The sequence below is a fragment of the Monocercomonoides exilis genome (genome assembly GCF_001643675.1).
Source record: "Monocercomonoides exilis strain PA203 chromosome Unknown scaffold38-1042076, whole genome shotgun sequence".
In the NCBI taxonomy this organism is placed as follows: Eukaryota; Preaxostyla; order Oxymonadida; family Polymastigidae; genus Monocercomonoides; species Monocercomonoides exilis.
The window spans coordinates 657022-685000 of NW_027150583.1; the positions used below are offsets into that span (position 1 = coordinate 657022).

The window sequence follows — 27979 nt, forward strand, 5'->3', positions numbered from 1 at the left end:
TAATCTCATTTATTGAAAACGAAATGATTTGAATTTCATTCATTGCATTGGAAACTGATAAAATAAAACATTTTCAATCTTCACAATGAGAAAAGAATCGATTGAGATCAGTCTATATCGTAGAAAAAAGTCGTTCAAAACGAAAGAAAAACATTTTTAATAAACAAACAAAAGTTATTATCAACATTTATGTTTATGAAAATATTTCGGTTATGACTTGAATTAAAATTCTGAACAAATTATCTTCTTTTTCGATTTTGAATTAAACATTTTCGATGTTGAATTAAATATTTTCGATTTCGAATTAAACTTTTTCGATTTCGAATTAAAGTTTTCCGATTTCGAATAATAAATTTCGATGTTGAATTAAACTTTTTCGATGTTGTTTTAAACTTTTTCGATTTTGAATTAAAGTTTTTCGATCTTGAATAATTTTTGGTGTATTAACTCGATTTCGAAAAAGAATATTTTTTTGATTTGTGGAATGAATAACTTATGTTTTTCGATTAATATTCTATAAATTTTTATCTCATCAGTAAACTTTGTTCGTAAATTTGTGAAAAATGATGTGTTTTCATTAAAAAATTTTCTTTCATTTTGAATGAAGATTTATTGATTGAAGTTAATTTGAAAAGAAAATGTATTCATTTTCGTATTAAAAATAGATGATTTTAATATTTTTACCAAAGAATAAATTTTTTTCTATTGGAAAAAAAATTCTTGTTTTTTTATTTTTCAATAAACGTGATTGAAATTTTAATATTTTTATTTTGATATTCAATCGAATGAATATTTTTGAAATTTCTATCATTTCAGTGATGATTTTCGAAAATGAAAAAAAAATTTAAAAAATTGATTCATTGATTGTTTCATTTTCAAAAAACAGTTTTCTTTGAGTAATAATATTTGATTGGTTAAAAAATAACTTGAACTTATCTGAAATCCATTCTCGAGATAAATTTTAATTTTTGGTTTTAAATGAATATCGAAATTGAATAATACATTTTCGAAATTGAATTATTCTTTTTCGAAATCGAATTATTAATTTTCGATTTTGAATTATTTTTGGTGTGATTTGATAATCAGAATATGTGAAAAATGTGATTTTACAAAAATATTTCCCATATGAATGAAGACATTAACATTAAAAAAATCAGAATTAAATTAAAAATGAATTTTTATGGATAAGATATATAATTCATTTTGTGATGGAATCATTTATTATTTTCTTATTGATCAAACATCTTGAGAGATGGCGATGGTAACTTTTTTACTTTTTGGAGAATTGTTCTGTGAAGCTATTAAAATTTATATTTCTGAGAATGGCAAAGATGCTGAAGAATGTGGAACAAAGAATCAGCCTTGCTTAACAATGATATATTCTTTGGAAAAATGCAGTGAAAAAAACGAAATTGCGTTTGCGATTGTAAGTAGACGTCTTGCATCAATGATTCCTGTTGAATTTAAAGATCAGAAAATCGAACTATATGCAGAGACAGACAATCACACATCTTTTTTGCGCCCATTCCGTTGGAGTCTTACACCTGTCTTTACAACACATTCTACAAATCTTTCAGTGAAAGCATTAACTATTATTGCAGAGTGGAATGATAATGGAACCAACCCGATTCTGAGTTCAGACGAAAATTCATATTTATTACTGGAAAATGTTAATCTTTGCGAAGTTTACAACGGAAGACAAATACCTACTTTAGTCGAATCATTTATAACAGCTAGAGATTCCAGCCTCATTTTTAATTGTTGCAGGATAGAGGATGAAAGAGATTATGAAGAAAAATCTCTTGAGGAAGACGTTGCATGCCCATGGAAGAGCGGTTGCATTGAACTTTTGGAATGCAAAACGGTTATTGAAAATACTACATTCAGTCGTGCTAACTGTGGATTCGTTTTTCAGAGAGGTGGCTCTTTAGAACTGAAGAATGACTCATTTTCAGCAGACACCTACATTCTGTATTCTGATTTCAAAAGAACGGTGCATTGCGAAAACAAAGGATCACTGAGCATATCGTCAATCAGAACATTTGATCGCGAGAAAGAAGAGCAAGACGATTTGTGGATGGATATTGGAGGATGCACATTGATTAGCAACGACAATCCAGGCAAATACATTTATTTCCACGTGAACATTTCGAGCATCGAGTGTGCATGGAGCTTGCTTGAAAGCGGATATTTGAAATTTTCATTTGAGGGATACGGGTTTACGCTGTGTCGGGAAAAAGTCAAATTCACATTTGCCTCAAAAGGGGCAACAGAAAAGACAGTGATATCGAAGCAGCTGAAGAGCTGGTTTAGGACAAAAGCGGATGTTGAAGTCGAAGCGAGTGAGTTTTTAGGGGCTTCTTCTGTTTCTGTGCAGTTTGAGTATCCGTCGGCGACAGGGAACGGGAGCGGGACAGAGGAGACGCCTGAGCTGACTGTGGTGCTTCCGGAGAAGCCGGATGAGAGGGAGAAGACGCATGCTCCAGGGAAAAATCATATGAAGACGATTATTTTGGCGATTGTGTGTTCGTTTGTAGGTGTGGTTGGGGCTGTTGTGCTGGTGGCGGTGGTGAAAATAATGTGGGAGAGAAGGAGAAGAAATGGGGAAAGACTAAAAACGGAGCAGAATAATGTTCTTTATCAAGCAAATTCGGAATTATACTATTAAAAAAAAAAAAAAAAAAAAAAAAAAAAAAAAAAAGATTGATGGAATTAGCCAAAAAAAAAAAAAATCAAAAATATTTATTCGGTGCGTATTTGTGCTTATATTTATATCATTGAATGTTTTGATTGTGAAGAATACGTATATATATGTGTATATCTGTTTTATGAATGTTTGCAATGGTAGAAACAAATAATTTGGTATTTTTATTTAAACATTATATTTTGTACAGAAAGTTCCTCAAAGTAATTGTCTTCCGAAATTATATATGTAGCTTTGCAATATTTTTTTAATAATTTTATTTGAATTTTTATTTTTTTAAAGAAATTTACAATTATGTTTGCTTTTGTTTAGAATTTTAAGCATTTTCTTTGAATTTTTATTGAATCTTTCAGCTTTTCCATTTAATTAGTAACATATTTTTCGGTAATATTTTTTTTCGAATGTGGTTTTTTTTTTATTTGTTTCTTTCAGTTATGAAATAACAAGATCTTTTACCTTTTTAACTGTTTTTTTCGAAATGTCTTGTTTGATTATTCTATTTTTTTTGTTCACTTTTTATAATTTCGCTTCTTTCGCCTTATTTCTGCAAAAAATAATTGAAAGGCGTTGTTTTAATGTCTTTATTTGAATGTTAAAGAGCTCAAAATTTTGAATGTTTTTGTTATTTTTAACATATTTTTCGTGACTTTTTGTGTTATCATATTTCAAATGTGCAATCAAACAAAAAGAACAAGAAACAATTTGTTGTGTAGAAATTTAAAATAATTTTTTTCTTCTTTTTTTAATAATTCTGTTTGAATCATATTTATAACATTATTCATGAATAGTACTTTTTTGTTGATATTTAAAAACTTTCAACATAATTTATTTTTTCATATTATAATTATACAAATTTGTGATCAAAACTCTTGCATAAAATGTTTGAGTCTTGCTGCCAAACGACAGGAATAACACCAAAAATTAGGCAAGCGTTGCTTGACTGCATGGAAAAAATTGAGGACATATATCCAAATACAGTGCTTTCGTGCCTGGTTAATTGTGACACAGATGAAATGTTTGCTTGTTCTTTATTGTTATGTGAGTCAAAAACTTCTTTTACGCTGCTTTTTCTATTTATAAAAATATACACGATTAGTGTAACAGATAAGAAAAAGTTTACACCAAAAAAGGAAGAATTTATCACACTAATTTCATCACTCAGGCGTTCTGTTAAAACGTTTTGTATGCAACATTTGTCTTAATTTTAATAACATTAAAATTATTTTTTACATTTTGTTGTTGACTTATTATCATTAGCCGAATCTGTTGCAAAATCTGACAGTGCGATTATTCACATCAAAGGCACTGCAAGAATGTTTTCTCTGTTTTCTTTGGGCCATCAACATGTACTTGCATTCTACACAGCATTTGACCCAGTTATTCTAGAATCGTTCGACCCGTTTGAATGCGATCAATCTATGGCAAATATCATTCATGAAATTACACGAATAATAAAGAGTATCAAATGAAATTGTTCAGCAAAAGCACCATGCTCAATTTTTTTCATAAAGTCATGCGCTAAATCATATAAACTGACATTTGGAGAGCCATGTTTAGAGTTGTTCTTTGCATTCATGAATGCAGTTTCCAGTAAATATGATTTATTGGTAAGATAGAAGGGAAAATAAAAAATTTAATGTAAATCAGAACAAGTGTTTTTTCTTTTTGCTATACGTATATTTCCACAACACTTTTTGAAGATGTTTTTGCGTTTCGAAATAAAAATATTATTTAAAATAATATATTTAATTAGATAAGGGTTTGATCATATTATTCTTTTCTATTCTTAATGGATCCTTTTGGAGGGTTTTTTGGAGGTGGATTTCCCGATCCATTTGGAGGTGGAATGGGTTTTGGGTCATTTTTTAACGATCCATTTTTTACTGATCCTTTTGGACATCGCAGGCAACAACAACAACAAATGGTTAATATTTTCAAGTTTATTTCATATTTTTAATTTAAATTTATATAGAGATATTTACAGGACAGACAACCACATGGGCCGATGATTCAAGAACCAGGGGAACAACCACAAATTTCTCCATTTGGCTTTCCAGGATTTGGTGGATTCTCATCAGGATCAACGACTTCTTATTCCTATTCATCAACAACTTCAAGTGGAAGCGGCGGACACTTTGTTACAAAAACTACAACCACGACTACTGGACCTGATGGAGTTGCAGAAACCCATCATATTGAAGCAGATTCATCAGGGAAAAAGAAAGTTATTTCAAAACGCAAAATAGGCGATAAAGCAATTGAAGTTGTGGAAGAAGAGGGGCCAGGACGATCTGTTCAACGGAAGCAGAAATTAGAAAACGTGAGTCTTCACGAGCTTAATCAGTTTGACAAAGAATGGGAACAAAGGCAATCATCGCTGCCAAAGACTTCTCATTCACTTTCGTTCTTTGATCATGAAGGAAGGGAAAGGCATCGTCATCGAGCGTTGACGGGCACTACAATTCAAACCGGGAGCTCAAATGAATCTGGACCAATAATCCAGGAAATAACTGATGAAGACGATGATGTGATGGAGGCCGATGTGATGACAGAGGAGAAAATGCCCTCAGATCGAAGACGGAGCTCACGAAGAGGTGCGAGAGGCGATGGTGCTTCTGTGATAACAGCCGAGCGAGAAACAAAGAGGGTGGCTTGCGCAATCGTTGAAGAGCCAGATGTACTTCCAACAGAATACACAACCACATCATCATCATCCTCATCAACTTCACCAGAAAGAGATGCGTTTGCCGCAGATCCGCCGATGCCTGGCTTTTTCCAGTCGTCGCGGCAGAGTCGCAATTCGAGGTACCCGCCGAGTGCGGTGGTGATAACAGAGGCAGACGAAGAGGAAGAAGAGGAGATGGGAGTGGCAGCGGAAGTGGGGGTGGAACAAGAAGAAGATGATAGTGATGATGATGATGAAAGAGAAATGGCTGGCAGAACATCAGGGCACAGCCACAGGAGCGAGAGAAGGGACGATGATAGAAATCAGAGGAATCCAAGCCAAAATCATCATCAGCATCAGCAGCAGCACCATCATCACAGTGGGCATAGCAACTCTCGTCAAGAGTCAAGTGCACATAGACATTCATATGGCTACCCGAGGCATTAATGTGATGTGTGATTCGTATGATTATTATTATTTTCTTTTTTTTTTAGTTCTAATTTAATATTTTTATTCAAATAATAATTCTATTTTCTTTTTCTTTTTTTCTTTTCCCTTTCTTTTGTGTGTAGAATACTTGCTTATGTGTGCTTAAAAGTATGAATGCAGATGTATGAACAGATTAATATTTTATGTGCATTGGTTTATTTCTCTGCTTCCATCTGGACAGTTTTCTTTGTTCTGCTTGAAACAAATATTCAACTTACAAAAGAATTTCATTAAAAAAACAAATAGTTTTAATGAAATACTACAAATTCTATTGAATGTGTTATTGAAGCCGTAAAGTTCACATGAATGATTATTCAACATCATCAAAGAAACTTCAAACTTCTCATATATTATTGGAGCAACAATCACGTTTAATTCTATTATTTTTTTTATAAATAAATATTATAAGAGAAAATTATCGTTTAGTTATTTTTTTCCTGTTTGTTTCTTTGCTTTTTTTTTTCTATTTATCCTTTTGGATGCAAAACATTCATTTAAAAAAGAAACATTCATTCAAGTTTTATTATTTTCATTTTCTTTTTTCTTCAATCAATTATACTTTTTTTGTAATAATATAACTAGTAACATCTTTTTTAAGCAATCTTTGTTAATTTTTCAAGATATCTGAAACAGTATTATAGAACACTGATAAAATTTGTTGAAATGGGGCAAAATTTTTGCATATATGAAAAAAACTGAGAAATGTTCCAAACTTTTTCTACAATCATTTCATTATAAATCAACCGAAACAATGCAATTAATTACAGATAAATACAAAAATTGAGAAAAATGTTTGTAAAAGAAGAATGGAACAAAATTCATAAAGCTAAAAATTTTGCCCCAAATGAAATCACCAAAATAAAAAAGAAAAAAGGTTTGAAGAAGATAAAACTCCAAAAAGTTTCATCACATTTTTTCTTAATTTTGACGAATATTTTCTGTTGTTTTTCTATTTTTCTGAAATATGTTCTTTCCATTTAAATAAATGCTTTCAATATGAATTTCTTGTTTGAAAAATAAAATGATGAATAAAAATAAAATTGGACTATTTGTTGTGTGTTATTACAATAATTGTAATATTTGTAATAAAAAAAAAATAAAACAAAAAATAAAACAAATCGAAAATTGAATTTTTTGAAAATTGGTAGAATTGAAGAGTTATTCAAATAAACTGCAACAATTTTTATATCTCACAATAACAGAAGCTTATTGAGGAATTGTACTATATAAAAAACAATGTAATTAAATAACAGATGCAAACGTTATGAAACACTTCAAGATGCAAAATGAGGCATTTTGAATAAATGTGAAAAAACATGTTTGAAATATGTAGAATATTTCAGTTCACTTTATTATTGAAAATTTGAAAAATAAATTAACAGACAAAAAAATGATTAAAAAAAATAAATTCGAATAAAACAAAATAAAATTAATTTTTTTCTTTAAGAAGCCCAATCAATTCCCTTTTGATCGGGCAATGTTTTAACAGTGGGTGCTTTTAAGCGTCGAATGCTGACAACTTCATACGAGGAACCTTCTTCACTCAGAAGACCCTAAGAAAAATTGTAATGTTAATGTGAATGTTGAAAGATATATAAAGATTAAATACACATATTTAAATATATAAATGTACAAATGAAAAAAAAGTTGAAAAGATAATATGAGAAACGACAAAAAAAAAAGGCACATTTAAAGGAAGAAAAATAAAATTCGTTGTTTCTATTAACGATAAATAAATAAAATAGACATTAACATGTTTCACTTTCTCTTTTTCTCTCTCAAACAACAGCATACACAGAACTTCACGCTTTCAGGGATATTCTTATAAAATAGTCTCTGCTGTGAATCCTGCAAGAAGAAATGGCATGTTCTTATTTTGGAGTCCATATTCACTTCGACTGAAACTGGAATGCCGTCTGCCCACCGCGCATTTCCTGCTTTCCAGGTGCCGTCGTGGAAGAGAAGACCACTTTGGATAATGAAAATAAAATAAATATAAAATAAATATAAAATAAATATAAAATAAATATAAATAAAATTAAAAAAATAAAATAGATTTAAAAAAAAAAATTGAAATGAGCGAAAGAGGTAAAAAAAATATTGTATTCAAATGAATAATTATTAGTGTTATAGACATTGTAAAGTTGAAAGGAAATTTCAAATTTGCAAGATAAAAGTTTAATATACAATAAATTATGCATATTTTGAAATAAATATTAAAGAAATAATAATAATAATCATGAACAATAAATAAATAAATAAAAATTAATAAATATAACTGCAAACTCCTTTGCAAAGTATCCGATGCTGTTCTTGTCATTTCCAGGCCAATAAGGAAAAGGTATTTTGAAATCACTCCGAACAATTCCAATTCCTAAAAAAGAACATTTGTTTCAATAAATAAATCAATAAATAAATAAAATGGTAATAATTTCATCACAATAAAAATAATCATTCACAAATAGATAGGAAAAAATTCACATTTAAAAAATCCATTTCCATAAAAATATTCTATTATTTCCAGCTAATAATTCAGAATTTCTATTTTTATTTCTTTTTCCTTTTTCTTCTTTCTTTTTTCTTCTTTCTTTCCTTCTTCCTCTCTTTCTCCCTTTCCTCTCCTCCCTCTCCTTCTCCTCCTCTCCCACACTTGCATAATAATCCCCTCTGTAGAACTTAATCGTTGCCTTCCACACTCCACTCGATATCTCCTTTTGTATCGCCACTGTCATCGCCTCAGGATAAGTCGAAGTGACCCGCCAGCCAGAAACAGTGGCAATCGACGAGTTCATCACAGAAAACGTGATCTCCCGGTGCATGTTGCGGAAGGGATCAAGAGCGCCTGAGAAAGAAAAAGAAAGAAAAAGAAAGAAAAAGAAAGAAAAAGAAAGAAAAAGAAAGAAAAAGAGAAATATTGAAAGAGAGAGAGAGAGAGAAAGAGAAAAAAAATGAATAAATAGTTGCAGCGGTTGAAGTAGAGTTAAGGAATTAAATGATTCAATACAAATAATTAATTATAAAACACACCCACATCAAAATAAACACAGAGAAATAAATACAGAAAAATAAATACAGAAAAATAAGAACATCACTAAAATTACTCCCCTTCCCCATTCATTCACTAACAGAATCATTTCAATTCAATTTATTGATTCATTCATTGATTCATTCATTTATTCAATTTATTTATAAATTCAATTCAATTCAATAGAATACCTGAAGCATCTTCGTCATCTCGAGACTGACTGGAGTCGACGCTTTTTGAGTGAGATGAGCTTTTTTCCTGCGATCTGTGTGAAGACCCAGTTGAATTGGTGGTGGAAGAAGAAAGAGAAGAGGAAGAGGAAGAAGAAGAAGAAGAGGAAGCAGCAGGAGGAGGGGAAGAAGAGGAAGGAGAAGGAGAAGGAGAAGATGAACTTGCTATTCCTCCACTGCTGCTAGAATTGGGTGTGGCTGAAGAAGAAGAAGATGATGATGACGATGAAATTACTTGTGTTTGAGAATTTATTTGTTGAGAAGAAGGAGATGTTGAAGAAGAAGAAGAAGAAGAAGAGGAAGAAGAAGAAATAAGAGGAGGAGGAGAAGAGGAAGGCGAAGAAGAATTAGCTGAAGTGACAGATTGATTGTCAGCTTGATGAGAAAGAGAGGCATTTGACAAGGAAGAAGTGGAAAGAGGAAGAGAAGCAGTATTATTCATAGGCATATTCGAAGGGCTCATATTTGCCAGAGGAAAAGGCAAAGAAGAAGAAGAGGAGGAAGAGGAAGAAGAAAGAGAAGAAGAAGGATTAGGAAAAGTTTGCATGATGTTTGGATATTGTGGAGTTAAATGAGGAGGAAGGGAGGAAGAGGGAGAAGAAGAAGAAGAAGAGGGAGAAGGCGAAGAAGGAGATGAATGAGATGGGGAAGAATGCGAAGAAGGAGAAGGAGAAGGAGAATTCGAAGAAATCGACGAAGGAGAAAAAGAGGAGGAAGAGGAGGAGGAAGAAGGAGAAGAAGAAGAAGTCATCAACCCTTGCGAAAGCATGGATTGCAACTGATTCTGCTGCATTTGTTGAGTTTGCAATTGTTGTTGTTGCTGCTGCTGTTGTTGTTGGCGTAGCAATTGCATGTTTTGGAGGTAGTTTTGAATCTGAAGGAGCACATTTTGCTGCTGCGGCTGCGACAAAGACCAGAAATTGGGGCAGAACAAGGTGACATTTTGAGAGGTGATGGAGGTGATGGAGGAGAGAGAAGAAGGAGAAGAAGAAGGAGAAGGAAGAGAAGGAGAAGAGGAAGGAAGGGAAGAAGAGAAGGAAGAGAAGGAAGTGGAAGGTGAAGAGGAAGGGGAAGAAGTTGGATTGGGAAGAGGAAAAGAAGGAGGTTGCTGAGAGGAAAGAGAAGGAAGAGGAAAAGAGGAGATGTTGGAAAGAGGAGAAGGAGAAGAGATTTTTGGAGGAGGTGGTGGAGGAAGTGAAGAAGAAGAGGAAGAGGAGGAGGAAGAGGAAGAGGAAGAAGAAGGAAATATATTTTCATTGGGTTGATTTGTTGATTGTGTCTTTGATAATTTCTGCTTTTTCGTTTTTTCTATTTCTGTTGGTTTGTGAAGACCATATTTATCTTCCCCTTCTTCTCTTTCATCTTCGTCTTCATCCTCACCCTCATTTTTTTCATCTTCCTCTTCTTCATAATCATTTTTCTTCTTTATCTTCTTCTCTTTCTTCCCCCCTTTCTCTTTCTCTTTCTCTTTCTCTCTCTTCATATTGCTCTTCAGCTTCTCCACAAACGACATCAGCCCGTTCGCCTTTGTAAACAAGTCAAAATCGTCTGAATTTGACAGAAATGACAGACATTCTTCCAAAGGCGCGACTTCCTCAGCAGTCGGCCTCTGCTTCAGCGCAAACGACACCACATCCAAAAGCATAAGCTTCTCTCTCGCAGTGACGTGGGTGACGATCGCATTGATTTCACTCGAAAGTTTCGCGTCAACAACTTCATTTGACGGATCAGTCGAGGAATAATTGGATTTAGCTCCAGTTTCGTGACTTTCTTTGCTTGTTTCTCCATATTCCAAGGGTTTTTCTCTCATTTGCAGCAGATAGCATAGTTTCTTTATGAAGGGCAGTTGCATTATTTCTCCTGCTATTGATTTGAGGGAAGAAGATGATGATTGTGAAATGTCAACAAATTTGGATTCTTCTGCTGAAAAAGTTGGCAAAAAAACTGAAAGTGCAATTATTGCTGGCATTGTTGATTGTGTAAATGGTCCCTATTTGTTTTGCATTTGTGAAATTGTTTGCAAAATAACCAAAAATAATTAACAGGAAATGAGTTGAATAGAAAGAAATATATAAAATTATTGAGAAATAATCCTTTAAAGGCACACAGATATTGCTGAAATAAGTGAAATAGCTAATATCCTATGGGTAACTGCTATGTTCTCAGCTCCAATTGTTGCAGTAATAAGTGCCATTAACTTTGTACATGCGATCTTTATTTGCATTTTGAAATGAAAACATTAATCATTGAGCACAATCAAAATTGGATGAATGAATCACACTCTTAATTCATCACTTTCATTTGATTTGACCAAATCAGTAAGTACAGATAATATACCAGATTCAATGAGTGAAGTTACATTTACAGTTTCTAAAATAAATAAAATATTCAATGAACGATAAAAAACAATAAATTCAATAAAACGAATGAGGTAATTAACCTTCAATCAGCATAATTGATAGACGATTTACTATGGATGATTTTTTTGCTGATGGTAAAGTTTTAAGTTGATTGACATATTCAATAAACATTGACCTCTGTTCCAACAAGGACTGATTCATTTATTTGGGAAACAAAAATAAAAGTGCATTTTATCGAGACAAAGCAATTCAAATTACATGTGTAAAGTTTATATTAAACAAAGAAATGGTTTTTTAAAATTTCAATTTCAGTAAATAATTGAGACACACTGTTTTTTCTTTAAGTTGTTCTGCAGCTGACATTATAAAATGTGAATTTTCTTTTATGTTGTTGAATTAACTTTTGTCAAAAAGTCTTTAACGACTTTTTCTTGATTTTTGATCAAATGTAACCACAATATATCATTTTGAGATCAGGATAGAAAATTTTTTTATAAATGGACGAGTTTGGGTCTCAGTCGCTGAACGAGGTTTGAATTGCTGCATGCCATTTTAAAAATATGTAATTTAAATCGAATTATTATGATTGAAAACATGTACTATCAGAAATTGGACCAAACAAATCCTCCTTTATATTCATATTTAACCTCTTGCACTCATACTGGGACAAAACCTGTTATTGAGTTTGTTGTAGCACTACAAGATCAGCTTTCACTGAGATGTAACTTGTGCAACAGGAAAGTGCATTTGGTTAGAAAATAAAAATTTTTAAAAATTTTAGTTTTGATTCTATTAATAAATAAACAAATAACTATTTTTAATACAGAACAATGACGATGCGTATTGCATATCTGAAGCCCTTGCAAATGGTTCATCAATTCACTCTATAGATTTATCTGGAAATGATATTTCAACTGATGGATTTTTGTCATTGTTGTCCTGGATTCCATCAGAGGAGCAGGTTCCGCAAAACTATAGTTTTTGCTTTGATGCAAATCCACTTGGCATGGATTCCATGAAATCTCTTGAAGGAATTCAACCATCTTCAAACCTTGCAATAAATTTTATAAGCGTGTTATCTCTCCGTTCTACGCAAATTGGAGACGACGGCCTAACAGCTTTATCTCAAAACATCCATTTGTTTTCCTCTCTTCGCTCCTTGGATCTTTCATCCAATTCGATAACATCAGCCGGAGTGCAGCAAATGTGCTATGCTTTGCTGTCAAAATCCCAATCAGATCAAAATCGCACTTTCGATGGAAAAGACCAAGGAGAACCTCTGCTTCCACTTCAGTCTCTGAATCTGAGCCAGAACGAGATCGACGACGGCGGTGCGGCGTCGCTGGGGCAGCTGCTGAAATGGATGAAAGAGCCATTTCTTCTTCATTCATCGTCTGCTTCTGTGGTTTTAAATAGACCTCGTGCTGTTTGTGAGCTTAGGGCGCTTGTTTTGGATGGGAATCTGATTGGGAGCGGAGGGTGTGTGGCGATTGCAGAGGCGATTAGAAGTGAATGGAGAGGAGGAAAGGAAGGAAGAGGAGAAGGAGGAAGAGGAGAAAGAGAAGGAAGAGAAAAAGACGACGAAGATAATGAGGAAGAGGAAGAAGAAGGTATGCGAGGAAGAGAAAGAGAAGAAATTGGATATTCATCATCATCATCATCATCTTCTTCTTCTTCTCCTTTAAATGGCTTGTTTGTTAGCACACTTCATCGTCTTTCTCTGAACAACAATCGAATTGGCGATGAAGGCATAGCTTCTCTTGTGAATCTTTTCACCCAACCAGCAAAGGAAAATTTGACAGATTTTGCAACAAATTCTTCTCCTTCTCCTTCTCCTTCTTCTCCTTCTGTTTATTCATCATCATCTTCTTCTTCTTCTACAGCATCTTCTTCCTCTCCCTTTTCATTTGCATCTTTCCCTTCTTCTCCTTCTGCTCTTCCGTTTCTTTCTTCTCCATTAGCTTCCCCTATTAATCCATTAACATCTTCTTCTTCCTCTTCCTCTTCCTCATCCTCTTCATTCATTTATTGCCCTCTTCGTCATCTCCACATTTCATACAATCCATTCTCTCCTAATCTTCTTGCCTCTCTTCTTTTTGCTTGCTCTTCTCTTCCTTCTTCCTCTTCAACATTATCATCATCATCACCAAAATCATCATCTTCTTCTTCCTCTTCCTTTTCCTCTTCTTATTCTTATTCTTCTTCTTCTTCTTCTTCTCTTCTCCTTCCTCCTCTCCGCTGTCTCTGCTGTCGTGGTGTCCCTCTTCTTCCTTCTCTTTCCTCTCGCCAATCTTTGCAATCTCTTTCGAATTGCCCGTTTTTGCGCTGTTTGAGTGTGGATGTGGCAAATGAAGTGGTTGGGTGGAAAATGGATGAGATGATGAAGAGGAACACGAATATTGTGAGGTTGGAGTGTGGGATGATGGGGGAAGATGAGGGAGAAGGAGAAGGAGGAGAAGGAGAAGGAAGAGGAGAAGGAAGAGGAAGAAATTCTTCTTTATTTGCTGAAGTTTCATCATCATTGCCTTCTTTTTCTTCTTTAACAATAAGATCTTCATATAACTCTCCTAAGCCTCCAATGCTGACATCAACAAGAATTCCTCGATTGTCAAGTATTTCTGGTTCAATTCCTTCTTCTTCTTCTTCTTCTTCTTCTTCTTCTTCTTCTTCTTCTTCTTCTTTCAATTCAACATTATCTTCTCGAAATTCTATAAGTTCTTTGGGCACAACTTCATTTACTTCCTCTTCTTCTTCCAAATCTCCAAAACCTGCTTATTCATCATTTCCATCATCATCATCTTCTTCTTCTTCTTCCTCTTCCTCTTCCTCTTCCTCTTCTTCCTCTTCCTCTTCTTCTCCTTTCTCCTTCCCTTCCTTAAACACAAACCTTCCTCTTCCTCTTTCTTCTTCTCTTCTTTCTTCATTGAAAGTCAACCGTTTTATCTACGCTGAGCAGAAAATGAAGCAAATTCAATGCAAATTGAAAGAAATGAAGGTGAAAAGAAAGAAAGAAGAGGAAAAAGAAGAGGAAGAAGAAATAGGGGTGATGAAGACGCCATTGAGGATGGGTATGAGAGAGAGAGAGAGAGAGAGAGGAAGAAGAAGGAGAGAAGAAGGAGAAATGAATGAAGAAGAAGAAGAATTTGAAAATAGAGAAGGAAGAGAAGGAAGAGAAGGAAGAGAAAGAGAAGAGGAAGGAGAAGAAGAACTTTTGTTTGCTCTTTCTGAAGATCCCTTTGGAATGGACGATGATGACTATATCTTTTGTGAGTCTGCATTTGCTATGCCTTCTATTAATCCTTCATCATCATCATCATCTTCTTCTTCTTCTTCTTCTCTTCTCCTCTCTCCTTATTTCTCCTTTGCGGATGATTGTTCTCTTGATGATTTTCATTGCCCTGGACGAGTTTGGGCGGCGATGAAGGCGAAGGAAGATTGGATTCAAGTTGTTTGTGAGAAGGAAGAGGAAGATGAGATGATTTGGGAAGAGAAGATGGAAAAGATGAGGTTGGGGAGAAGAAGAGGAAGAGGAGGAGGAAATGAAGGAGGAGGGAAAGAAGGAGAAAAAGAGGGGAAAAGAGGAAAAGAAGTGAAAATTAATCAAAAATTTGGGAATAAAACGGAAAAAACTGCAATTTCAAAGAAGAATTCTGATAGTTCTATACAATCTCGAATAAATAGATGGTTGGATGATGTAGTGGAGAGAGAGAAGGAAAATAACGGATTGAGAATTTTGTTGGGAACGATGATGGATAAGCTGAAATCTCTTGCAGATTCAATGGCTGAAGCGGGGAATGAGGCAAAATTGAAGGAGAAACAAAGAAATTTGGAAAAATCTAGTTATAATAACAGTAACACAATAAGAACTCTTAACACTTCTTCTCCTAAACTTCCGATAGAACCATCGAATCTTTCAATTTTATCTCAAAATTTACCTCTTTCTTCTCATTCCCGTGAGCTACTTCTTCACAATTCTCTTTCTCTTCTCTCTCAAAACTTATCCTGTCTCTCTCTTTCTCTCCAAAATGACATAAAAGACACACTTAGAGCAGTTCAGCAAAGAGATTCGCGTTTTCTTCTATCTGTTTGCGATTCTTTGTTTTCCCCAGTGTTGGAAGGGATTAAAGAGGACGTTAAAGAAATTAGCAAGGAAAGTGTGGAAGAAGCAGTGAAAAGGGGAATTGAAAGGGAAATGAATGCAGAAGAAGAGAAAGCGGTGGCAAAGATTGTGGAGCAGGTGTTGCCTGTGATGGAGGAGAAAGTGGTGATGGGGATAGAAAATAGGGTGGTGGAGATGTTATTGGAGGATGAAGATGAGGAAGAAGAGGGAGAAGAAGGAGAGGAAGGAGAGGAAGGAGAGGAAGAAGGAGAAGAGGAAGTGGAAAGAGAAGGAGAAGGAGAAGATTTATTTGAATCAACTAAAAAACCAAAAAGAACATCAAATAAACGAAAAACAGAGAAGAAGAAGAAGAAGAAAGCCCAAAAATTGCTTAGAAATGCATCAAGAGCAGTTGATTCCTATCAAGAGCAGCAGAAGAAGATGTTATTTAAGCAGTACGAAACACAGCCACTTCCACCGATGCTTAAAGAGGCGGTAGAGAACGCATGTCAGGTTGTGCTGATGAAGTCGTTGGCGTTGGAGAAGGTGAGAGGAGGAGGAAGAGAAGAAGAAGAAAGGGAAGAGAAAGGAAGAGGGAGAAGAAAGGAAGAAGAAGAGGAGGAGGAGGAGGAAAGAGAAGAAGAAAGAGAAGAAGAGGAAAGAGAAGAAGGGGAAGAAGAAACGAATAAAATAGAAGATTTGCCGAAGCCTGTGGAATATACAAGATATGCTGACAAAGCATATAATGATGAGTTTGCAGAGGAAGAAGAAAGATGTTTGCCTTTGGGAATGACAAGAGAAGGAGAAGGAGAAGAAGATGATGAAAGAGAAAGAGAAAGAATTAATTCTTCTTCTTCTTCTTCTTCTTTACCATCGTCATCCCAATCATCTCAAATGAGTGCCGATCTTCTCAAAATGCTGGAAGAAACAGCAACTTTTGCTCATTCCTCGCCAATTTCCAGTCCTCAAACAAAGAAGTCGTTCAATTCTAATGCGATTCAGGTGGAATTGGAAAAATTTGATTCGGTTGAGGAGGAAGAGAAGGAGAAGAAGACAATGATGAAAAGGAATAGGGAAGAAGAAGAAGAAGAAGAAGAAGATAGAGAAGAGGGAGGGGAAAGAGAAGAGGAAATGAAAGCGTACAAAAGAAATGCAGTGGAGAAAGGAGAAACATCATCAAAACCACCAAAATCTTCTAATTTGAACACACAAAAGAAACAAAATGATACGAAACTTTCAAAGAAAAACAAACAAAACATCAAAAATAACAAGCAAAAATCCGAAAAATCCGAAAATTCATTTATTTTTGGTTCCTCTCCCGTTTCAATGGCTTTGAAGGAGTTTGTTTCCGCTGTTGTAGCAGAGCAATTGCAATCGATGAAGAAAGAAATGGCAAAAGAAGTTATTTCTGAATTGATTTCTTCAAAGGAGTTGTTGAATTCTCTTTCTGAGCTGCTAAAACCGATGATTTTACCTCCCCCTCCTTCGAAACAGGAAATTTTGAGGAAGAAAGAGGAAGAAATGAGGAAGAAGAAAGAAGAGGAAGAAGCGAAAGAACAGAAAAGAATCAGGAAATTGAAAGAAAAAGAGACAAAATTAGAGAAAGAGAGAGAAGAAAAAGCTGAAGAAAGAGAATTAGTTCTAAGACAATTGAGAGTTGAGGTTATGAGGGTGATGGAAGAGGAGAAAGAGGAAACAAGAAGAATTGTCAATGAAAGTGTTCAGGAGGAAGCTAAAAGAGCAAAAGATGAAGAAGAAATGATGAGGAAGAAGATGAAGGAGTTGGAAGATATGGGGAAGGAGAACAAGAGGAAATGGGAAGATAATCAATTGTTGGGAGATGTGAAGACGAAGACGATGGAAGAAGAGATTGCGGAGTTGCAGAGGGAGATGAGGAAGATAAAGGAGATGCTGGGGGTGGGAGAAGGAGAAGAAGGAGAAGAAGGGGAAGAAAGAAAAAGAGAAAGAGGAGAAGGAAAAGATAGAGAAGGAAGAAGAGAAGGAAGAGAAGGAGAAATTGCAGAGCCATTGATTATGAATGAGAAACCTTCAAATATTTCATCGCCATCTTCTTCTTCTTCTTCTTCTTCTTCCTCTCCTCTCTCTTCTTCCTCAAATGCCAATGCAACCTCTCAATCAATTGGATATGGAGAAAGCGATATTTCTCCACCAACTGCCTTAAATGCTAGTTTTGAATCACGTCCTTCTGTTTCTTCTTCTTCTTTTCCTGCATCATCTTCAGCATCAACATCATCAAAGTTTCCTTCTTCTTCTTCTTCTCCAACTTCTCCTTCTCCTTTATCTTCTTCTTCTTCTTCCAGTTCACAATTGCCTTCTCGTCCTCTTTCGATCAACAATCGCTTTGAAGCATTGGAAGCACGCCAATTGAAATTGGAACAAGAATTGTATGATTTCCCTTTCTATCTGTTTCTTTTTCTCTTTTACTTTGTTTCTGTAATATCTCTATTATTTAATCAATATGTAATATGTAATATGCATTTTTAATTTTTTGCTGTTTTTTTAATGAAAAAACAATGTGATATCAATCTGTGTTTATTTTCATCTTTAACAAATTTTTTATATTTAATTTCGTTTTATTTATTTTTTCATTCATTTTCTACATGCATTTCTTTTTGTGTTTCTTTTTGTGTTTCTTTTTATATTTCTTTTTAATTTTTATATTTTTAAACTTCTTTCAATGTTTATTCATTTATTATTTTATCCCAATGATTTCTTGATTTCTTTATTTTTCTTTCGTTATTTCAGAATGGAAGTGCAGTCAACCTCAGCCCAAACGCTGCAGATGATGACGAAGAAGACGATGAAGGAGTTCCAGAAGAGCAAAAAAGAGATGACAGAAATAGAATCAAGAATGAATAGATTGGAGCAGACGGTGTGAATAAATCGAATATAATGTGGAATGGGAATTGTTGATAATTGTCTTATATATAAAATATTATTTATATTTTTGTGTAATTTTATTTATATTTAATTTTATTTTATTTTATTTATTTATTTATATCATTTTGTCTAATGTTTTCTTGTAATTTTTGTTTCTTTTCACATATTAACTTCCTTTCTTTATGGAAATTGATTTTTCTTTTTCTTTCTTTCTTTCAAACAGTTCAAAGAAGATTTGGAAGCAACGATTATGGCAACTGAGCGAATTATGAGGACTCAGCCATCTCCTCCACAAAGAAGATAAAATTTTAAAAAGATTGAAGGGATAACGAAAAGAAGAAGATGACGATGATGAAGATAATGAAGATGAAGGGGAAGAGAAAGAAAGTAAAAAATAAATAAATAAATAAAAATAGAACAACTTTAAAGTATATTTATGGAAATCAGTGAAGTATCTATTATTTTGGACGCATATATTTTTTACAATATTAACCAACAATTATGTGAAAGATAGATTTTTGTTTTTTTGAACTGTTTGTTTCAAGTCTTTTTCACATCAAAATCAACAATATGCAATTCACCAGAAAGATAACTTGATACATTTGTTGGAAGTTTTCTTGCTTCTTGAAAAGTATTTCGATAATTTTTCTTTTGTTCTTTCAAACAGTTTTCCTTTCCAACTCCTTTTCTTTTCTGTAATCTTTCTCTTTCTCTGTTTTTTTCAATCACAATTGGAATATTGATTTCTCATTCGGGGCTTTATCAGCATTTACAGATGATTTGATTTCTTGAACGATTTTGTGCGAATAAACAAATTCATTACACAGGGTCACCTTTTTAATGGGATTTTTTTTTACTTATTGGTACTTTTTCAGTGTTTGCTCGCCAACAACCGAAAAGCGCTGAATAGCTTTCAGCACTTTATAAATCCTTTTTAACCAGTTAAACTCTATTTATTAACTGTTTTCTTTTTTCTTTTTGTTTTTTACACATCGAGAAATTTCGATTTTTTGCAATATTTAATAGGACTTTTTCTAGCCAACTGGGAATCGCTCAAGGAATTGGGGACATGCTTTGAATAGCATTTGCTTCGATCTATTAATCGTTAAATTCTTTTATTTGGCAATTTCTTTTTTCTTGATTTTTTCACATTTCAAATTTTCATTAACATGCTAACATTAAACTGATTATTTCTTTGTTAATATAATGAAATGTTCAAAATAAAAATATGACATGATAAACAAATGCTTTAATAATGATGTGTTGTAAAAAATAAAACATTGCTTTTTTCTATTTGTTTCGAACAAATCAAAATAACAAAATTTAGATCACAGATCAAAAAAAGTCGGTTCCATTTGTCCGTTCGAAACAAATAGAAAAAAGCAATGTTTTATTTTAACAACATTTCATTATTAGAGTGTTTGTTCTTCTTGTCATATATTTATTTTTTGCATTTCATCATTTTTACAAAATAATAATCAATTTTGTGTTTGTGTGTTGATGAAAATTTGAAATGTGAAAAAATCAAGAAAAAAGAAATTGCCAAATAAAAGAATTTAACGATTAATAGATCGAAGCAAATGCTATTCAAAGCATGTCCCCAATTCCTTGAGCGATTCCCAGTTGGCTAGAAAAAGTCCTATTAAATATTGCAAAAAATCGAAATTTCTCGATGTGTAAAAAACAAAAAGAAAAAAGAAAACAGTTAATAAATAGAGTTTAACTGGTTAAAAAGGATTTATAAAGTGCTGAAAGCTATTCAGCGCTTTTCGGTTGTTGGCGAGCAAACACTGAAAAAGTACCAATAAGAAAAACAAGGTCACCTTTTTAATGGGACTTTATGTTATTATTGGACATAACTGTCAACTATTGTCATTCCTGTTAGTTTTATCTATTTATGATCGAGATAATTTTCTGTTCAGAATTCTCAAAGAAACATTAACATGATTGGGAACAGATATGCATAGATTTCAACAGAATAAAGTTATGATAAATCACTTATCGTTGGAAAATTTTAACTTTTTTTGCATTCCTTAGATAAAAGCAGTTTTCCACACTTTTGAAGAAATACTATTGCATAATGTTTGCAGCGAATGTTTCAATTTTTTTTTCTATATCAAAATACTGATGAGTATTACCATAACATTTATAAGAACATTTTCTGTTTTCTTTTTTCTATAGAAAAAGCAAAAAAATTGTTGAAGATGATTTCAGGCATTTGTTTCTTTTTAAAAATTTGAATATTCTCTGGATTATATTTGAAACTTTTCTTGTTGAATAACATTTTATGAATTATTTATTTCTTCATTGTTATTGTTAATTGTGTATTGTAAAATGATTGTCAGACTCATTCAAACAAAAAACTTGACGGTATATGTGATGATTCATTTGCATTTGTATTTGACTTTTTTGAATATATATGAAGATTTAGTTTTTGAACTTGAGCTTTGCAAAGCTGTTATGCAAATGCAGAAAATTGATAACATAAATAATTTATAGAAGAAATGAATGAGCAAGATTTTTCCGATTCTTCTACAGACGGATTGATTGAAAAATTAGAAAAAATTAATAAAAAAAAGTAATTATCATTACAAAATTTTGTGATTTTATTGAAGCGCAAATGTTTTTGGAATGCATTGCGTAATTCTACTTATATATACCAAAATTTTACGTTTTAAAAGTTACTTTTGAAAATGATTTTAAACGGCAATAAGCCCAATAAAGGAATGGAAGAAAAAAAGTTGAATGATCTTCGTGAGTGTTATCTAGGGTAATTGTTTTATAGAAACAAAAATTTTAATTATTAGTTTTTTCAAACCCGCTTTTCGAATTTTAATAATTGTATAAAGTATATAAAGAAAAGTCTGTAATTAGAATTTCAGACTAAATACCCATAACTAATCTCTTATGGGGTGAGATGGAAATTTTAACTCCTCCATCTTTGATTAGTGCCTTCCCTGAGGAGATTAGGTAATAGCAACGGGGCTAATTAAGTTGGATTTCAATCGAAAGTATTTTTTAAGTGTATTTTCATTTCAAAAGTATTTTCTTTTAAAAATATAAATTAGTTCATAACCAGAATATTTTTTGAAAAGAGTGTTATCAAAAATAAAAAAGAAAAAGGATAAATTAATATTCGAAATCAAATGATGTCATTTGATTACAGATGTTTCGAAAACCGTTTGGAACGAATGGCAACAATCGTTATAAATAGAAAGGAAAGGATAGTTGATGCAGTGAATCTACATGAGTTCAGCCGTTCTACCATCAACAGAGCGATTACAGCTTTGGAAAATAAAAGGAAAGTTGGTAAAACAGGTCACCCAGAGCTACTAACAGATGAAGAAAAGAAAACAGTTGAGGAAGTCATTCGCTGTGAAAGTTCAAGTGGAGTGAGCATTTCTGTTTCTCAAATGAAACAATTGGTTTGTGTTATAATTTCTATTATTTTGATATTTAATAACTTCAATTTTTTAAAGATGGAATCAGTGCTAACTGACAGAAAAATTCGAAGTGGAGAAGAAGAAAATCAGGAAAGTGAAAATATCAAAATCAACACCATATTCGTTTGTAAAACATAATCCAGATCTTAAAACATTTATTCCTTTCAACGTTGAAATTTAACTTTTATCTTTGTCAAACAATCAGCCTCTTCAACTTTTCTTTTCTCATCTTCAATCACTTCATGACTTTCACAAATATTCACCATCTCTCTTCTATAACACTGATGAATCCTCTCTTTGCCTTTTTAACTCAACAAAAACGTACAGCTTCTCTATAAGATGTACCAGAAGGATATTCAACAGCACCGATAGACATGAGAAACACAACGCCTGTGGATGCAGCAGCTGCTTATGGTTTTTTTTTTGCCAAGTTTTATTCTTTGACCGTCAAAGAAATTACCACAAGAAATGAAGGTCTTGCCCAGCCCACAGCTTCACGCCTGGGCAGACAATGATGGATGGATGACGGATGCATTGTTTGCCCGATATGCTGAAGAGATTCTACTACCAGGAATCGTTCAAAGAAGATAATTACTCAATCAGAACGAAAATATAAGCTTGCCTTTTTGATTCACATCCTTCAAGAGCACAGAAAGTTCTGAGGCAAAAATTGGCAGATGCATCAATTGATGTTGTCACATTTATTCCACACAGCACTCATCTAACACCACTACTTAATTGCAGAGTTTTTGTTGTTTTTAAAAAATGTTTCAATTCCGATTATGTTGTTCCATCTTTTTCTTCAGTCTCTCTTCGACGAAAAGCAGTTGCAGATGCCCTGCCTCAGGCTTTACAAATAGTATTGCTTCCTTCTACAATTCATTCTGCTTTAGAAAAGAGCGGCATGCCGTTAGGACAGTCGAATTCTGTTTTTGCAAAGTTACCTGAAACTCCTTCAGTTCAGCTGAAAAGAAAATCCCATTGGTTCAATTTCCATGGGAAAAATATTTCGGATCAATCATTTTTGGATGAATGGAAAGAATACAAAAAGATGAAAGAGGAGAAGAAAATTGATGATTCTATGGAAGAAAAAATAGAAAAAGATTTGTTTAATAAAGAGAATCCAAAAAAAAGAAAAATATTCACATCCCAAATTTTAAAAGATGATAATTTTGAAGATGATAATGAACGAAGGAATACTAGAAAAAATATGAAAAGAGAATTAATGGATTATATTTACTATTGATTGTTGCATTTTTTCGAAAATCTCAACATGCGATTTATAAAAAATTATTCATTTTTATCAAAAAATTAAAACTATGTCCTGATAAAAAAATCACCCTAATGCATTTTGGCTCAGTGTATTTTTTTGAATCAGACGAATTTATTTCAATTTGCACAACCCGTCTTTTGGAAGTTTCTCTGGATAAAAAGAAAAATGGAGAAACACATAAAGACGTTGTATTTTCTTTCTGGCTTTGAGTAACAAGGAAAGAATTAAAGAATACATTCAATTCTTATTGAGAGATTTTAAACTTCTTATTTATTAAAAAAAACATTACGAACAATATTTTCTTCTTTAATGAGTAGGATATAGAACGAAGCTTTTTACACAAAAAATTGGATGAAGTCATAAAATATCATCAGAAATAACACAACCACACTCACCTCGCCTATCATTCAGCTTGGCACATTCTCGTTGAGATATTATTTGAAGACAATGAATCAAGAATTAAATATGTGAACAAGTTGCATTTTGCGAGTGGAGTGACAGGAATTAGATGAGCTGTCGAAATGTGTTGATTGGCAGAAAAATGATAAAAAAATGAAAGAAATGACAGAATTATTCATTCTAGAAAGATGGAAGTCAACAATATACGAAATTCTCACTTATTTGATATACAAGATAAAGCAGAACAATCTAATATTTTGAGGCATCTTAAAAATATGCAGATTATTAAGGAGTCAACACAAACAGTTTTTCAGTTCATTCTTTCGCGTTTTTATTCCTCTGACAACGGTTAATGAGAAGCACGAAATTAACTTGCTGAAATTTGTTGTGGTTGATTTTTTCCTGGCTGAATTATTTCAACCAACAATGGATGACACACTTTCTGAAAGCTGTTTATCGTTTCAAGTTCAACTTCAGACAAATTTCATTTGGCGCCCCGAAGATTAAAAGGAAAAGAAGATAAATTATGCAATGAAAAAGGATATTTATTCTAAACTGGAAGAAGAAGGATATGAAGATGCAGCGTTTGGTTTTGAAAAATTGAGCATATTCAGTCAATTTACAGGGTTATTTGGCAACGCTCTTGGTTTGCTTTTTTTCTTTATCAATTAAACTTGAAGCTTTCTTCTCTCAGAATTATTATTTCTAATGTTATGCAGATTTTCTTGTTAAATATTCTCTTCTCTTATCTTTTTAAATGAGTCAAAAATGTTTAATGTTGTAAGATATTCTATGTTGCTTTATGTATCGAAAAGACTTTCTTTTTTGAAGTTTGTTTCCTTCATTCATTCTAAATCTATTGCATATTTTTCTTAAGAATTTATGAAAGAATTTTTAAAATGTATTTGTTATTACAAAATTATATGTAGTTTTTGCTGTATGTTTTAATTATTATTGTTATAATGATTTTTTATTTTGCAATGAAAATGCCAAAAATCTATAAAAGTGCAGAATAATGTTTGTCAATAAAAAAAAAGACAAAAATTAAGAAACAGACAAAAAATAAAGATTAGATTAAATAACTTGTTAGTAATTCTTTGCACTCAATAAATCTTTCAATTTTCACGTAAATATTATTTAAATAATTTTTTATGAAAAAATAAAACTTAAAAACTATTCAAATATTAAATGAAGAATCAACTTGACAGGCATAAGCGCAAAATATGCCATCGAAAAATAAATAAATAAAATTTAAAATAAAAAGAAAAAAGAAAAAGAAAAAGAAAAAGAAAAGAAGAAAAGAAGAAAAGAAGAAAAGAAGAAAAGAAGAAAAGAAGAAAAGAAGAAAAGAAGAAAAGAAGAAAAGAAGAAAATAAAGCCCACATCCATCCAAATCACACCTACACCAGCCCCGTTTTCCGCATAGCATTATACACTTGCCTCACATACATATTGTTCGAAGTCATTCCCCACGCTGCCAGTTCATCAATCCACCCACTCTCCTCCAAATCACACCTCAGCATGTTCCACGTTTCGGCAGGACTGTTAAACATCCACAACTCTCGTTTCATATAAAATTGCGCTTCTTTTTCTCCTTCACTAAAATTGCCTTCTTCCTCGTCATCCTTCTTGTTATTCACTCTACTCCATCTATTTTGGCCTTTCGTGCTGGTTATCGCAAACTTCCTCCTTTTCTGCTTTCTCTCGCCAATGTGTTCAGCATCGTAGTACTCAGTGTTGCTTCTCCTGTACATTTCGCAATTTGACACAAACGTAATCAAAACAGACAGAAGATTTGCAAAGTCATTCGTCATCTTCGATAACGAAAGCATCCTGCCATAGTCATAAACAGACGCTGGGGTGTATTGCTGTAACATAACAGTTGTGAATGGATTGTTTCTCTCTTCGGAATAAATTTCCTCTTCCTCTTCTTCTTCATAGCTCTTGCTACGCTTGTTCATCAAACGAGAAGAAAATGAATTCTCGCCGCTTTTAATCAAATAATTAGGATTTACTTCCGTTCCATCATTCTTTTCCTCCGCTTGTATATCTTCCGTTTCATTCTTTTCTTTTCCGTTTTTCTCTTTCATCATTTCAAGAAACATCAATCTTTCCTCCTCTTCCTCTTCCTCTTCATCTCCCTCATATCTTTTTCTTCCACCTCCTTTACCACCTTCTTCTCCAACGGCACATCCATCCTCAAACACCACCCCTTCTTCTATTCGTTGCAACCCTTCCTTCAGCAAAGCAACCAGTTTCTCCGCAATACATCCCACCACCCCTTTCTCCACCAGATGGCTCACTCGATCAAACTTCCTCATTACCCCTTTTGTCTCATCGTCATTCCTCAGCTGGTTCTTATCTACACACTCAAACCACAACCCATCCACACAAATATGCTGCGGCTGCCTATTCAAATTTGCTCTGTTTGCTCTCATAGGGTCAGGAATAGGAACAACACGCACATATTCCATTGTTGGGCAGACAATTTCACAGAAAGGAACTCCAAAGTTGCTGAGGTTGTTAACAAGCTGCTGATACTCTGGGTGGACTAATTCGGGTGCTCTGATCAAATATGTCAGAGTGGCGCAGGCATTTTGGAGAACTGTATTGTTGACGGTGAGATTCCTGCTCCTTCTTGAATAGCGACTCGGATGGGAAACTGGGCGATGCGGCAAACACGAAGAAGAAGAAGAGGAAGAGGAAGAAGACGATGATGTAGAAGACGAAGAATAAGAAAAAGATAATAAATTCCTTTCACTCGACGCGCAAGCCGAACATCCTTCTTCCCCACCACATTCCTGCTCTCCTTCCAAATGGTACATTGCATAAGGAGGCAAGCTGTCTAAGATAGACACAACATTCTCTGCAATTCCACTTCGAATGCAATCATCGAAGAAGAAGTACCTTCGATTTACCACTCGCATATCAGTGGTGTTGTATACATGCATCAGTACTTGCGACAGAACAGCAAGGGACAAGGAAGAATTGAGGGAGTTTATCATCTTCTGGTAGAATAAGTCAGATGCTGATGGATGATGATTGGGAAGTGAATGTGCATTGTTATTGCAAAGATTAATACACAATTCTTCTTCTTCTTCTTCTACTACTACTACTTCTTCTTCTTTGCTTTTATCTTTGCATTTTTCTTTTTCTTCATTGCCTTCTTTTGATTCTTTGCAATTCTTTTTGTTTTGCCCATTCTCTCCTTCTTCTGCCACATAGTTTCTTCTCCAAACAGAAAACGGATTTGCTCCAGGCATAAATTGCCTAAACAAAGGCAAATTAAACAACGAAAGTGTGTTTTTATGCTGTGTCAAAGCCAACAACCACTCGCTTTCTGCTCTTTGTGGAACCGATGAAAGGAAAGAACTCAGTTCAGTATAAGGAAATGAGTGGATGAGAATGTCGTATACGCTCATTATCCCGCTGGCTGACATTTGATAGAGCAAGAACATACACATGCTTTTGAAGAGGATGATGCCAGGCTGTTTAGCGATTGATTCACTGAAAGTAAGGAAAAAAAAAAAGAAAAGAAAAAAGGAAAAAAAAAAAAAATAATCATAAGGCAAATATGCATATATATATAAAGAAAGGGAAAGAAAGTAGGAAAGTAGGAAAGAAGGAAAGAAAAGAGAATTAATTTAAAGGTTTAAAAAAAAAAGTAAAAATATTATCAAAAGCAAATAAAATATTGGAAAATTGAAAAAAAAAAACTTGTAAATCAAAGCAAATATTCTCCCCCCAAAAAAATTTAAAATAATAAAATATAAAATTAAACAGTTCTTTCTATCAACACACCTTCCCCCCTCACATCTCTTGCACAGCCCCACCAGAATTTTCACAATCAGCTTGCACATTCCTGATGACGCCATCAAATCCCAGTTCTTGCTATTGCTTCCCAAAACCAGATAGCTCTGCAGTGCGAGAAATTGCATTGTTCTGTCATTCTCCTCAAACACTTCAGAAAGCGAGACAAAGATTGGGAATGTTTGCACAGGAACCAATCTCCCAATGTGCAGAAAAGCTAAAGCAAACAAAATATACATCTTTGCCTCTGAAAGAATGCTGATTTTGTCTTCTTCTGCTGCCAATTGGCTAATTTGCATTGATTTCTCATCTTTCGCCTTTGATTCACGAATATCTGATTGAATATGAGCATATTGCTTCAACCTCTGCAGCCTCATATCAAAAGCATAGAATATCTGCACCAGTTTCATCACCTCATCTCCATTCACAATGTGTTCTAGAGAATTCTGCTCATTTCTTTGGATGAATGGAATAAGCTGCAAAGAATTGACTGCCCGAAGAAGTGCCTTTGTAAGTATCAGAATCATTTGAGGGTCTTTTGCAGTGATTGGAGGTTGAATGGGAATTGATTGGTAGCAGAA

General features: G+C 33.4%; 6 protein-coding genes across 6 annotated transcripts in view; 4 read left to right on the top strand and 2 right to left on the bottom strand.

Moving 5' to 3' along the window:
* The first annotated feature begins 1231 nt into the window (after positions 1-1231).
* Positions 1232-3567, top strand: MONOS_12540 (uncharacterized protein). Its single transcript, XM_067865169.1, has one exon. The coding sequence runs from the start codon at positions 1253-1255 to the stop codon at positions 2666-2668; it is 1416 nt and encodes a 471-aa protein (XP_067723235.1). The 5' UTR covers positions 1232-1252; the 3' UTR covers positions 2669-3567.
* A 15-nt stretch (positions 3568-3582) lies between these two features.
* On the top strand, positions 3583-4173 carry MONOS_17944 (uncharacterized protein; the record flags this gene model as incomplete). The annotated part of the gene is made up of 3 exons (XM_067870915.1): positions 3583-3719; positions 3801-3886; positions 3962-4173. The coding sequence occupies 3 exons, from the start codon at positions 3583-3585 to the stop codon at positions 4171-4173; spliced, it is 435 nt and encodes a 144-aa protein (XP_067723236.1).
* A 294-nt stretch (positions 4174-4467) lies between these two features.
* MONOS_12539 (uncharacterized protein) lies at positions 4468-6452 on the top strand. Its single transcript, XM_067865167.1, has 2 exons — positions 4468-5822; positions 5942-6452. The coding sequence occupies exon 1, from the start codon at positions 4710-4712 to the stop codon at positions 5814-5816; it is 1107 nt and encodes a 368-aa protein (XP_067723237.1). The 5' UTR covers positions 4468-4709; the 3' UTR covers positions 5817-5822; positions 5942-6452.
* Positions 6453-6844: 392 nt separating this feature from the next.
* Positions 6845-11924, bottom strand: MONOS_12538 (uncharacterized protein). The gene is made up of 9 exons (XM_067865166.1): positions 11804-11924; positions 11554-11665; positions 11395-11483; positions 11221-11325; positions 9075-11103; positions 8509-8700; positions 8145-8232; positions 7653-7827; positions 6845-7411 (listed from the first exon to the last, which is right to left on the bottom strand). Exons 1-9 carry the CDS (start codon positions 11834-11836, stop codon positions 7301-7303), a joined length of 2934 nt encoding a protein of 977 aa, XP_067723238.1. The 5' UTR covers positions 11837-11924; the 3' UTR covers positions 6845-7300.
* A 3-nt stretch (positions 11925-11927) lies between these two features.
* Positions 11928-19054, top strand: MONOS_12537 (uncharacterized protein). Its single transcript, XM_067865165.1, has 5 exons — positions 11928-12003; positions 12080-12223; positions 12300-17977; positions 18339-18465; positions 18697-19054. Exons 1-5 carry the CDS (start codon positions 11971-11973, stop codon positions 18775-18777), a joined length of 6063 nt encoding a protein of 2020 aa, XP_067723239.1. The 5' UTR covers positions 11928-11970; the 3' UTR covers positions 18778-19054.
* Positions 19055-24517: 5463 nt separating this feature from the next.
* The window catches only part of MONOS_12534fu12535fu12536fu13661 (uncharacterized protein), a 14092-nt gene continuing 10630 nt past the window's right edge, over positions 24518-27979 (bottom strand). The window contains exons 9-10 of the mRNA XM_067865164.1: positions 27390-27979; positions 24518-27095 (exon numbers count right to left, since the gene is read on the bottom strand). The exon at positions 27390-27979 is cut by the window's right edge and continues 964 nt beyond it. Coding sequence (XP_067723240.1) covers positions 24989-27095; positions 27390-27979 — 2697 coding nt within the window. The 3' untranslated portion in view covers positions 24518-24988. The remainder of the gene's footprint in view (positions 27096-27389) is intronic.

Bases quoted from the DNA above. Each gene is read 5' to 3' on its own strand.
- MONOS_12540 (XM_067865169.1), top strand. From the start codon at position 1,253: ATGGCGATGGTAACTTTTTTACTTTTTGGAGAATTGTTCTGTGAAGCT.
- MONOS_12539 (XM_067865167.1), top strand. From the start codon at position 4,710: ATGATTCAAGAACCAGGGGAACAACCACAAATTTCTCCATTTGGCTTT.
- MONOS_12538 (XM_067865166.1), bottom strand. From the start codon at position 11,836: ATGTCAGCTGCAGAACAACTTAAAGAAAAAACA. The intron at 11,484-11,553 runs GTTAATTACCTC...TATTTATTTTAG, and splicing joins ATCAATTATGCTGATTGAAG to AAACTGTAAATGTAACTTCA. The intron at 7,828-8,144 runs GTTTGCAGTTAT...CATTATCCAAAG, and splicing joins ATCGGATACTTTGCAAAGGA to TGGTCTTCTCTTCCACGACG.
- MONOS_12537 (XM_067865165.1), top strand. From the start codon at position 11,971: ATGGACGAGTTTGGGTCTCAGTCGCTGAACGAG. The intron at 12,004-12,079 runs GTTTGAATTGCT...ATGTACTATCAG, and splicing joins GGTCTCAGTCGCTGAACGAG to AAATTGGACCAAACAAATCC. The intron at 17,978-18,338 runs GTATGATTTCCC...TCGTTATTTCAG, and splicing joins TTGAAATTGGAACAAGAATT to AATGGAAGTGCAGTCAACCT.